Source organism: Spea bombifrons, chromosome 8 (genome assembly GCF_027358695.1).
Source record: "Spea bombifrons isolate aSpeBom1 chromosome 8, aSpeBom1.2.pri, whole genome shotgun sequence".
In the NCBI taxonomy this organism is placed as follows: Eukaryota; Metazoa; Chordata; class Amphibia; order Anura; family Pelobatidae; genus Spea; species Spea bombifrons.
The window spans coordinates 21,071,555-21,085,424 of record NC_071094.1 but is presented as its reverse complement, the minus strand read 5'-3'; the positions used below and the strand labels follow the sequence as shown (position 1 = coordinate 21,085,424).

The window sequence follows — 13,870 nt, the reverse complement described above, 5'->3', positions numbered from 1 at the left end:
TACTAAACTATACATGCATTTCTGAGAAAACTTTCCTTAATATGCAGAATCAGTCAAATATCTTTCAGCAGATTTTGGAACTGTGGCTCCTCGTACGGGGGGCTCCTAAACCCTAAAGCTAAGCAATCATGTGTGATCTCAATGATCCCATCGACAGTCTCAATTTCTGGATTACTTGATACGATAATTGCTTTAAGTAGCTCTGACGTGTTTTTATACAGGTTCTTTTCATAAACCCACCTTATATCTTCCATATTCTTGGGGTTAGTTGCGGAACCGAAGATATGTTATGAAACTATTTAGCTTAACTGCATTATAGTAACTTGTAGTAATACTACTATAATCAATTTACGGAATCTGATATGCTGTATGCAACTTTTCCCCCACACTGTTTTTCCTTTCCGTACCACACATTTTTTGTTGATATTCATTAAGAAAAAAACATAATATATATATATATATATATATATATAAATATGTATACACAAATATATTATCAAAAGACAAACGCCTCCCACTAGTCACACCACCTGAACCTAAAGCGTCCCCCCTTGGCCATTTAAAGACTTGGTAACACTGCTTACTCCTGGTAATGAAATGATTGCATGCAAATAATACATTACATCAGTGCATTTAATATTAAAATCATTAATTTGCATGCCTTATTAATGGAGCCAAAGTGTTGTCATAGTAGATATGGAACACGTACAATTCAGTTCTCCATGAAATATACTGTATAACATGTTCCACGGTGTTATGTTCCATACATTATATTCAGTATAGAGCTTTGCAGGATGTCAGGTTATAAATTCCAGCCGTCTCTGTCCTCAGACAGGTTTAACAGCTTTATCCATACCTGAATCACATCTCTCTCCTGATTGGTCAGAGATACCAAACACTCTGCTTGCATTGGCCCCACACACCTGTCATTAAACATCCATCCTGCCTCCGGTCTCTGCTCCTCCCCTTCCAGGTATAGGACAGAGACCCTACAGGGCACATTAATCCTACAATTTCAAGCTCAGGGTCCCAATAGCTCGTGCGATTGTTTTTATCATACTATTCAAAACTTCCAAGCGAAAGGCCAACCTTTAGGGTCCAGGAATGACCCTGCAAACAAGCCCTAGTGCTGTGTATTCCCAGTTAAAACCAGTGAATATGTCTGGGGAGGGTGTGGATGACAGTGCTGTCTTTGAGGATATCAAACCTGCTGTAAGGATGCTGGAAACGCAGCCCGAGCTCAGTGAGGTAAGGAAACACTTCTAGAATTGAGATGTGTACAAACTCCATAAAAGTTGCTTCGATACCTTTTACTTATGTTTTTTTCCATATATCCCCAAAATCTTTTATTCTTCTCAACTTACTTGCTTCTGTTCGCATTCATATACATTAATTGTTTTAGATTTCTGTTTAATTAATTTCATGTTTTACTTTATTGCTTATTCTTTTACTTTTCAAGCAAAAGGTTGTAGGTACAGATTGACACATATAAGTTCAATATATCCTGGATAATTAAAAACAGTAATTTAAGTTACCAGAACTAAGTCACCAACACATATATGGACAGATTAAAACATTATGTGTTTATATGAGGCTGTGAGGAAATAGTTGCTTTAGTAACATATTTTATTATGTTTTAGAGTAATAATGGAAACGACTAACATTTGATGCATGCTTGCAGAAAGTATTGTTTTATCCATCTGTTGATCTTATACAATGCAGCAAAAAATTGTATTTATTAAATTCTTCTGTTTAAGGCTGGATAAATAATAAACACACCTACAAAACAATATATCTATGGATGGATCCTATAAAGCGCACTTATTCAAATACACATTCAACAGAAATACCACCAGTAGCGACAACAGTTTGCACACCATTTGTCCTGATGTAGAGTACCTTAATCAGTCTTTGGTTTAGTCTTAGATTCAGAATAGCTTTATGCTTTATGTCTTTTGCATGTTTAAATTCCTTTACCGAATTAGCCACTTCTGATGGGAAGCTGTTCCATGCATCGACCACCCTCCTAGCAAAGTAAAACTTCCTTACATTACAACTGAACCTCTAGTTTTAGATTATCTACCCATTGTACAGCACTACAGAATATGATGGCATAAAACAACAACAATAATAATAATTACATGTCCACTCTTTTGTCCCCTCTCTTCTTTCCTCCAAGCTATACACATTAGCCTTGTTTTTTTTTCTGCAAACCATTTCCCATTTTAGTAGCCCTCCTCGGAACTGTCTCCGATAAGTCTCCAATATTTAATAGATAACTGTTATAACAACCATCTAAATGTCTGTATAGTTAATCCTTTATATAACTACAAATTGTCTCAAGATATAATTTTTACTCACTGCAGGTTATTACAGTCAGTGAATATGTATCATGAGACACTGAGCAGAGAGGAATAAAAGAAAAAAAAAGATTTTTGTTTATGATTCTTAACTAATAATTTACATATAAGGGGATATATACACACACACACACACACACACACACATGGCACACATCTTAGAAGCAATAGACCTTGTGTAGACGAATCTACTCTGTCCAGTCGAGTGTATAGGCCCTTGATTACTGTAGACGAATGCTACACAATTATACACTCAATGACATACATGCCACAAAACATACTGAGCCTCTTGAATATGCTGCAGGGAGGAATCCCTGTGTGAAGATTTTTCCCTGTACAAGAGCCTGAGGACAAGATAAACGATCTTAAATGTTAGCCAATACAGATACAGGCATCAGAAGAGTACAGGCTGATTGTCCTTCCTGTTTTACAAGATTTTAAAGCAGACACCATTCTGTGCTACAAAAGCTGCTTAAACATACAAGACTTGTGTAGACTACATAAAGACACCTCCCTATCTGCTTTTACGCTACAACTCATGATGCTTCGTCAACCTCTTGATTTGCTGGGCATCAGGGTGGTTGTAACTTGATAAAAGCTGGAGGGCTGTATTTTACCTAACTCTGTATTACATATACCCATTTCATAGACAGTAGGAATGCTGAAGGCAGTTAACAAAGCTTGATGTGCAAGAGGGCACGCACACGGGAGTGGCTGGTTAATTATTAAGCTTCTTTCTATTGTAATATCACAATCTCGCCTCATTCCATAAACCTGTATATAGCAGATAAGTATTAAGCCACTGACTCTTGTATTTATATGTAATATAAAAGGCTGGAAAAAACCCAGCCATTTCTGCAAACCATTTATTGCTGCTTCCTAACAATTTATATCTTCCAACAATGTCTGTGGTGGCATCCATTCCTTTAAATCCTACATGTATTTTGTTCAACCCTGGTGTATACACATACATTCATATACTGTATATTCTTCTCAAGGATATGACCACATCATTGTGAATGGTTGCATCATTTGTTTGTTTATATCAACATTCACAAACCAATCTCTTCTGCACATCAAATTAAAAGAAAATTGCCTTTTGATGCCTTTTGGGTATCTGTGCCATCATAATGTTGGATGATATGGAAACGGCAACAGCTAATTATTGTCTTGAAAGTAATGGTAAACGACATAGGTGACTCTAAGAGATAACCAATACACTTAAGAGTTAAACAGTTAGGCAATAGGTTAAATGACTAAGCATTCTAACCATTGTTAATACATCCTGCTGAGGTTTTCCATGATTACAGTAAGACGTTAGAAAGAAAAAAGCCACTGAGATTATCTGTATAGTTAACTAGCCTAAGGGAGCATACCTGAGACATGATGTAGGTCTCAGAATTTATCAGTTTTATTGCTGTCAGTTTCTGGAGACTAATCCTACACCTCAAAGGCACAGCACTGTGTCTCTATGAAACTGCTGAATTTAAAATTGGCTAAATTGTTAGATTGCAAGAAAACAGGAATTGTCCACAAACGACTCAGAAAAGTGGCATGCTGTATCCGTTCAACTGTAATTTCCCTGTCATCTAATATATATATATATATATATATATATATATATATATATATACTAATATACACATTAATTAACATTATACAATAAAAAGAGAAAAAAACAAATTTTCACAGATTCACCTATACTGTAATTATTATTCAGTTAGTGAAAACGGTAAAAAAAATCTACAAAAAAGTATTTGTCCTGAAAACACCTCAACCTAATTTGGTAACTACAAAGCAGGTGTAAAAATTTGGTATGCTGAAACTATAGCCTTAAGAGCACTTATAGATTCCAAAACCACCTCACAAAAGAATATGTTTCTATAAAGCAGAACACCTAGACTATTTCACAAGGGTCATTCTACCACTTTTCAACAATTCAACTATTTCTCATCCACCTCTTCTAAAATATGTACCAAAAAATAAAACCGGGCATTTTTTCTTCACCTGAATTGTGTTTTAGGATTTCTGCCACATGATATGTATAACTAGGGTGACCACATTCAGCCATTTTTTTCCAGGACACATCAGTTTCGCTTGTTGCTGATCAGCGTGCATAACGCTGAGCTGCAGTATGTGGGATAAATACACTCATCCAATGCCATTAATTACTATTATACATTCAACCTACCGCAGTGCAGCACTTTACTTGATCCCATATCAAATCTGAACATTTCCAGTAAAATGGCTGAATGCGATCACCCCTAGGTGCAACTGCTGAAAACAGCCAATTAATGCCCAGCAACATCCTGAATGGCAATTGTTTTTATACATTTACTGGTAGGGATAGTAAACATTTATTGGTTCTCTTTGTAGACCCAAGAGTTATCGCTTGATGATGTCAGGAAGGCACCAATGAGGTCTTTTCGTACCTTTTTGTAATTTCTACTTTTATTTTTAATATTGTTATTTTCAGGGATGCATAATGTTGGTGCTGTGGTAGAAAATAAACACCTCGAAGGATGAGAACAACAAACTGTCATCTTTTGTTTTACCTTGAAGCATGTCAATAGGCCATTATTATTTTTTTCCAGTTTAGAGTACTATAGTAGCCATGCAAGCGAATACTAGTACTAACAAAGAAAAATCACTTCAGAAAGTAACATAATATTAAGCTAGATAACAAACAGGAAAATTGTATTTTGCTTAAGTAGGGTTTTACATGTCAGTCTATCAGTCTAAAGGAATATTAACGTACACATACATGATGTTAATGCCCATTTTGTTAGGGATCTCTGTTTTTTCCCCCACTGATCTCTATATTTCAGTAACATTTACTTATGTCAGGAAGGACATAACTGCACATAACTTTATTCAGTCATTGGTCTTGGTCTTGTCTTTGTTTTTGAGACTTGGTAGATTGGACTTTTCCAGAATATTGTACATTTTTCTAATTTAACTAAACAGAAAAGATGTTTTTGGCGAGGGCTTTTACTGGTGATGAGGGGGCAGCCCTGACACTTTGAGGCGATGGCATAATTATTATTATTATAATTACTCTAATTGGCGTTTTTATGTATTTTTCTCCTAAATCCGAGTTTTGCACTAAGACCCAAATTCCTTATTCTGAGTCTGCCTATACTATACAAAATGTAAAAGTGTTTCATACAGCATAGTAGGTTGAAGCACATTAAATATGACTCTATAGTTACAGAATCAGTTTCTCTTGAAAGAGTTTGTTAAACTACATCCAGTTTTTAGCTGGCTTTTTGTCCTGGTCACAAGCTGCTTTCTACTACTAGTTTATTATCAAGGAATACGTTTGTTAGCCAATGAAAAGCTAATCTATTGTTATATAGTCCATTTAATATACAACTAGGGAGATATACAAGCAGGTTTATGATTTAAACATTTTATCAATTCTGCATTTAGAAGGTAACTAGCGATCAAAGTTCAACAGACGCTTGTAAAACAAATGCCAACGAACTAATAAACACATCTCAATACCAGATGATGTGTATCAATCACGTGAACAACCTATTCTAACACTGTTAGAGCAGAGGCATATTGTTTACATGAGGTGGGCTCCTACATACATGTGTGTTTCTTGGTCAGTAAGCAAGAGTTAAAATCTAGAAACATCTGATTGACTGTAAAAAACACCAAGAAGCCAACTGGAATTCAAAAATTTCATTTTTCTTTTGCCTTTGTATAGCACTGTAAAATGTGGGGCTTCTTTTAGCGACAGAATGCAGAAATGAGGTCTCAAAACATGTACACACCAATACTTCTTGCAGTGTGCTATACTTAAAGAAAATATATTAAAGTATTATTTTCACTTAACTGTATTTACTTTCATTTTTCTGATTTTTGCTCACTAGTATTGCTATATCATTATCCCACTATGGTTGAAACTTTGAATGTGGGGAATTTAAATTAGCTAATAAAAAATATTAAGCATGTGAAATAAAAATATAACATAGAGAGCTCAGGTAAAGCCAAAAACCTTGCATGTAAAACCAAGTACCTCCACTTATACAAATTATACTGTATAAATCAGGTGTGATAACTTACTATGGTTAAGAGGCAGAATGAAATTCCTGGCAAGATGTGGTGGGTCACATTTGAATATGTCGCATACGACCCAACTTTTATATATTTTCCCCTCTGAATCCTTACAAAATTAGGTAAAGTGATGGAAAATCCCCTCCAGATTTATCATTTCAGGTATCCTGATTTCAGAAATACCTCATTTATACAGCACATACTATAAGGTGTACATTATTTTTTTTTTACAAATGATGGGATTGTAACTCTAATTTTAAACAAATAAACCACACATACACACAAAAGTATATATTTCTGTAAAGCAGACAACCCAGTCTATCCTCTTCATGCAGCTATTAGACCACCAATCACTGTCAAAGGTGGCCAAATAGCAATTATTTCCTGTGCTTTTTCTCACCAACACTTATTTGTTGCTTAGCTTTTTTGCACAGGGTATGTGTTACGGAAGAGAAACCCAGCCAAAGTACCGCACATCCTTATCCATCCCTTACATATAGTCAAACTTATGACTTAATGGGTTTGAGGGTTCTGCTAGGGCAATGGGATGCAAAGATTTTTTTTTTATTATTATTATTATCTTTTTTATAATTTTGTGGGTTTTTTGTATTTTTTTTTAAATTGTACTTTTATCATTGCAGTATGGGTATAGGTCCTCTTAGGAACCTCTTGAACATGTTATTAATGCAAGTAATGTCACAATGACATCACTTAGCTTACTTTATTGTTTATTTTTTAATATGTAGTTATATATATATATAATTAATCATTGAAAATTTACTCTTTCAGCAAACAAGGTCGGAAATGGAAAAATATCTTATTGATCAAGTCCCCCAGCTACAGATTCTTTCAGACAAGAAATATAGAAGAGAAAGTGCATCTGTGGTAGATGAATTCTTTGAATCGGAAAAGACACCCCAGGCTCCATACAGTGTGAACATTAATGTAATACTACCAGATACAGCACACCTCCGTACTGGTCTTTATCGTCCATCCAAGACGTTCGCGGTTCTCCCACAAGTAAAGACTGAAACAGGCTGTGGCTTTTCACAGCCATGCTCTGCCTCTTTAACCCAAACTCTACCAGATTTCACCAGTGTTTTTAGCATGCCCCACTCATTGCCAGTAAACAATATTTTCATTAAGCAGGAAACCCCCTCAGAGATTCCACTCTCAACATCCACTCCACTGCAACCACATCTATACAGTATATCACTGGCTAATGATGCTTTGAGTTTGGCTCACTCTAATGAAACCACCTCTGTTGTCAACTCACTCAGTGGGGTCACCATGACCACAATCAGCAGTGTTTCCTCTGCTTTACCAAGATCTACAAGGATGAAACAGTTACAAGGCTTAGCTCAAGATGGTGCCCAAGCTTCTGGGCAGTTTTACCAGTCTCCAGGTGTCAGTCTACCACCTTCCCCGCCAAACTCTCAGCCAGCAAGTCCAGAAAATCAGCCAGAGATAATTAACACAATATCCCCACCTCCATCGTATGAAGCCACATTTGGATTAAAGCTAGTTCAGCCCCCACAAATCCACACTGTATCGAACCCCTTGGTATCTGTGCCACAAGGGCAAGTTGTCATGGCAGTCCAAAAATACAACAGACGAAATAACCCTGAGCTAGAGAAAAGGAGGATCCATCACTGTGATTACCCAGGTGAGCAAAGTTACCATATATTTATTGTCTGCCCCCACACACTTTTCAATGAGCTAATAATGCCCAAGTTGTTTCAGAGACCAGAGAAGCAAACATTTTGCTTGACTTGTCCTGTCTTTCTACAACCTGATAAGTTGAAACATGGCTCATTTTTTATGCAGTGGATGACTTCACCTTTCCGGAGAATTCCCCCTATGGGGCTGTTTATAAACAGAGAAGCCAGGTGAACCTGATCCATGCCATTCACCCTTTCTTCTCATGATGAACTTGTACCATCAAGTACAAGAAGGCTTTGACTAAATATCTGAATTTCTGCCCCCGCCATGTTCCTGCAATTATAAAAACAATTTTCATTCACTTTCCTTACTTTCGCATTGTGTGGGACTGTGTCTCTCTAGCTGCAGAAACATGTCATTCTGACATTCTGTACAGAGCAAAGCTGCCAGTTACAAATTACTCATGTGAATCTTCTCTGTGTTAGATGCTCGCGTACAGCTTCTTTTAGAGCACACTTCTATTAACAACAGGGGAAGGACAAGAGTCACAAGTATGCAGATGAATATGAAAGCCATGTTACCCACTTGGGAGACCTCCTCCAAATATGTCTTATTTATCATAGTTTTATTCAATCATGTTAGAAGAAATTGAAGGCATGGGTTTAGAGGAAGAACTGCTAGTATGTGTACTGAATTGTGATTGTTTAACCTACTTTTGTGTTTTTTATGCTTACATAGGTTGCACGAAAGTCTATACCAAAAGCTCACATCTCAAAGCACATCAGAGAACACACACAGGTAAAGTACATCTTTAACCTTTCCTTTCCAATTTTTCTTCCTTTACGTATAATTGTTTTCAATGTTAAAGCTAAAGGGAATATAAAACTGAATATGATGCCAAGATCTATGGCAAAATTAGTCTAACATTACATTTCATGCAGTAAATCAAACTCCTTTTTTCCATTGCCCATTCTTGCATAGAGACTTCCACCACAGGGGAGGAATAACTTATCAAACGATGAAGAATAACTTCCTACCTGAGTAGGTGTACTCAACTGTAGAATGTAGGAAATTGTTGGATCCTGTATTAGTTTGGGGGCTGGGTGTTCTCTAGGTTCTTTCTAATCAGCAGTGGCCAATATTTACATATACCAACTTTCCAGGTTCCCACAATAGTACATTTCAGCTCATGTGCAGCCATGGGCAGGTCTACCAACAACACCAGTGAACACTAAAATTCCATATCTCTGATGCCATATTATTAAAGGGAGGTATTTTAAACTGAGGGCAAAAGCAAAGTTATAAGCAATGGTACTGCTGATAATACATAAAAGACAAAAGTTGGTAGAAGCTTAGTGGGATGCAAAAGAGTCAGGATAATGATATCAATAAAGAATAATATGATAGGAGTATAGAAAAAAAAAGTCCTAGGCCACCACTTTTCAGGTTCATGCTGAAATACAATTAATGTTATACAGCATATAGCCTGAGTAATTGTATTTGTGTTTGTCTGGACAAGAATGATGGAGTCTACTCAGTTCAGTTCTTCACAGAGATTGCAAATGATGTTTATATGTATGGGTGTATGTGTAACCATGAGTGTGTATGCATGAATGCATGCATGTGTGAGGTGGGGTATGTGTACATGCATGCGATAACACAATAGGGGTGCTCCATCCAAGTGCAGAGTTTACTAGAAGGATATTGTCAACTAAATGTCCTTGTGATTTTGACAATCCTCAAAAGCAAATATTGAATTCACCCTCACTACCTACAGATTTCCAGAATGAATTATGGGTACCCTATAGTGCTGTGAAAAGTATTTGTGCCTTCCAGATTTCTTCTATTCATGCAGATATGTGACAGTTAAATGGTTTGGGTCATAAAATTAATTTTTAATAGTAGTCAAAAAACACAACATGCAGTTTTTAAATGATTTAAAGAATAGAAGAAGAAAAGCTATCCAATCCTACCTGGCCCTGTGTGAAAAAATAATTGCCCTCTTTGTTACTTAATCAACCAAGACAAACCCAGGTATGATTACTGCCAGCCCCTAGATCAATTAAATAAAACCTGTCTTGCAAAGTGCTAAAAGCTCTCGAAAAGCAGCACACAAAGCCCTGATCTAAAGAAATTCAACAACAGATGAGAAACAAAGTCATTGATATCTTTAAGTCTGGAAAGGGTTACAAGGCCATTCCTAAGAGTCTGGGACCTCAGGGAACCACAGTAACAAAAATTACTCCATGGCAATGTAAAAGACTCATCACAGTTTTCACAAGTGTTGCAGTTGTTGCCACCAATGGTGGCACAACCAGTTACTAAGTTTAGGGGGCAATAACTTTTTACATGGGTGATTTAGGTTTGGATTAATTTAATAAATGAAATTATCATTTGAAAGCTGCATTTTGTGTTTGTCTTATCTTAAAATTACTTGGTTGATTTGCAAATACTAAAATGCGACAAGAAGAAATAGGAAGGAGGAGGCAAATGCTTTTTCACAAAACTGTACATAGAGTGCATACTGACATACGAACAGTGAACAATAAGTAAACAGGCAATGGAATAATGTTACAATGGAAATGTTAATAGGGGTTACTTTTGTTAACTGAAGTGATAGAAGATTGTGAAAAGGTGTAAGATGACAGGTCAGTTACTGCTACCTTCCATCTACACGTCATTCCATTTTTTTTACATCCTATCACAATTACAACAATTCTCATAACTGAAAAGATATGAAATCTATGCAAGTGTTTTAGAAGAGTGTGTAGTACCAAATACAACGGCCATGCATGCAATTCAAACTTAATAAACATAGAAACCCACATGATTTTAGATCATACATCAAGACTGCAGGCAACCATACAAATTCCTTTTCTAAATGAGAAAGTAGGAGATAAAGGTCCTAGACCTCTTTCAGGTGGCAGACTGGTGTTGATACTACACCCATTGTTTGGGGTAGTCCTTCCATGGTGTTCTAAACCCTTTGCCAGGTTCTTATACAATAGGTTCTGTCCCTCCCTTGATTCAGTGCCCATTGTTTTGATGGTGGGTCTGACCTCCCCACATGCTGGCAGACAATGATTTGGCTGCCCTGTTCACTTACTTAAAATTTAAAATGGGAGAAGAACATTCCTATATATTAACCCCTTGAAACTGCAGGTTGAGTTAGTGAAGTTGATACGTTACTCGTAAACTTGTGAAATGAGTTAAGTAGCACTGAATAACTACAGATTAAATACTTAATAGAATTTGTTCTTTTATAAAGGTATACATCAACTTATTGAAGATAAATGCACAGCATTATATAATTATACATTTGTTAGGCATATAATATACAGAATAATGTGTATCTATTAGTTATCTGGATAACCAGACACTTAAATGTCTTTCTTATAGAATAGTTTCTATATTTGTAGTGCTGTATTTATAAATGTCATACTGGGTGTGTCTGCTCAAATATTAGCAATTATTGCTGAATGCCTGAGAAAAATATGTCTCCACTCAGGGAATTCCTGCATTTACTCTGTAAATATTTGCTCTACTTAAGTTGGGGTTGTAGAATGGATTTGCAAGATCTGGCACGTACTCATATACTTGTGTTTTAGGGAATATATGCATTCTCACAAGACTATTACCTAATTCTGAAACATTTTTAGATGGCTGTTAATGCCGTGTTTAAAGCTTGTATTGTTTTAGATTTGCTGTATTAAAGTTGCATAACCAGTTGTTTTACTATTACATACTTAGATCAACATGGAGTTTAGGGTAAAGGTTAGTGCCATGTACAAAAAAAGTTATCCTTTTAAAGGGTTACACCAATGATTAAAAAAAAAAAGAAGAGGAAGTCAAGGTATAAAAGGAGGGAGGACATTATAACAATGATAAGGCAAAGATACAATTGTAAAAGGAGAAAAAACGGTTCTGTAAATTGAGTGTGGAAAGAGGAATCTCACACAGACACTGGACATTCTGACAAAGAAAGTATAGTGTTCTTTCACTGAAATGGTTAAATGTTAGCTCTTGTTCTTGTGAACTCATTCCAGGACATTGTTATTGTTGGAGTAATTACAGTAATTGTATTAATTGTCAACATTATATTTTTCTGGCAGGCGAGAAGCCGTATAACTGTGCCTGGGAGGGCTGTGATTGGCGATTTGCCCGCTCTGACGAGCTGACGAGACATTACCGCAAACACACAGGTGCCAAGCCCTTCAAGTGCGCCGCCTGTGGTCGCTGCTTCTCTCGCTCTGATCACCTAGCACTCCATATGAAGAGGCACCAAAACTAAACTCCAGACCAACAAGGCAGTTTACTGGATAGAGAAACAAAGACATGGAAAAAAACTCTATTGTCAAGGGACATAATTAAATCAAGCTGAGAAGATATGGAAGGTGTATGGATCAAAAAAATTACAGTGCCATAATCAGTAGATGTGTCATATCTGCTTTCAGTTTTGAAAACTTGCTTGAAATAACCATGACAGTGCCTTCCTTCCAATAATTAATATTGTCTTCCATGAGTGCTTTATCCAAAGGATTTTGAACAATGTACCACCATGTGGAGGATTTATTTCACTTGGACTTTTCCTTGGCTTTTTCTTTTCAATACACATTTTCAGACCTCCAATCATGTATATGAAGATTATGATTCTCTTATGATTTTCTTATGATGAACAAGGTTCAGCTAAAGAGATGATTCTTTAAAAGGCAATTGCAGATGGATTCTCCATTGAAAATAGGTGAGAATTGTTTCTAAAGATGTGGTTTATAAATAAATTAGGGAGGTCTTCTAGTAGATGACGATTGAGAACATTTACTCAAGATGCGCAAGATCACGTTTTCTTCAACAGATTTGTTGCTAGCTGACTTGTATTACAGTTATATGGAAGGAAAGCAACATACTCTAATGTGCAGTAAAAAATCAGAAATCCATAAACTACACTAAGCATTTTACGTTTACGTTTTTTACATCATATCAACATCCACGAATAAAAGTTGATCTACATAGTACTAGTCACCCAGTGCATTAAATATATCACATTGATAGACGTGACTGTGGAACTAATTGACATCAGCAGTACATTTTCAGTTGTATAATATTTGCAATGTTTTTTCATGAACAAAAATGCCATCTTACTAATTTAAAAGACTGGCATCATACTACATACTTGTAGTATATTTTGCTGTAATTTTTACGAATTCTGGAAATATGTGTGCCAAATCATAATCACAATAAGAACACCGAGTGCAGTAGAACACGCATGTAGTATTTTTTGTAACATTATGCAGTGGTTTAATTTCTAGTTCAGCTGAAAAATGGAATTAACAAAATAAATGCACAAATTAAGTACCATAACTTACACTTAATTATATAATCATTCATTATAGGATATATCTGACGTGCTTTAAGCTGTCACAATGTACATCTGAAGTCTACATGTAAACTTAAATTACATATTCTGTGCTATAACGTCACGGTATATTTGAGATGTATTTTCATTTCTTTATGTGAGATAATCATGTAAACTTTTTGATACTAGTCATTGCATTTCCGATTCGTATTTACCTCTGGTGCCTAAAGACTTACTGAAGTGCATTGCACATGTATTCCTGGCTGAGTATAATGCATAGCTAGCATGGGGAAATGTCTTAAAGGCCACTGCTCAGATTTAACTATGTGTTCTGTAGAAACAGCTTGGCTCTTTTTGCAGTGGATCTCATTGGAGTTGTTCTCTTATAATTGAAAAGTGGAATTAAGCTTAGCTAAAACATTAGATGAGC

General features: G+C 36.0%; 1 protein-coding gene across 1 annotated transcript; it reads left to right on the top strand.

Annotated features, from left to right (window-relative positions):
• Nucleotides 1-987: 987 nt before the first annotated feature.
• On the top strand, nt 988-12,419 carry LOC128502731 (Krueppel-like factor 5). Its single transcript, XM_053472627.1, has 4 exons — nt 988-1,248; nt 7,215-8,091; nt 8,826-8,885; nt 12,200-12,419. Exons 1-4 carry the CDS (start codon nt 1,105-1,107, stop codon nt 12,376-12,378), a joined length of 1,260 nt encoding a protein of 419 aa, XP_053328602.1. The 5' UTR covers nt 988-1,104; the 3' UTR covers nt 12,379-12,419.
• The last annotated feature ends 1,451 nt before the right edge of the window (nt 12,420-13,870 follow it).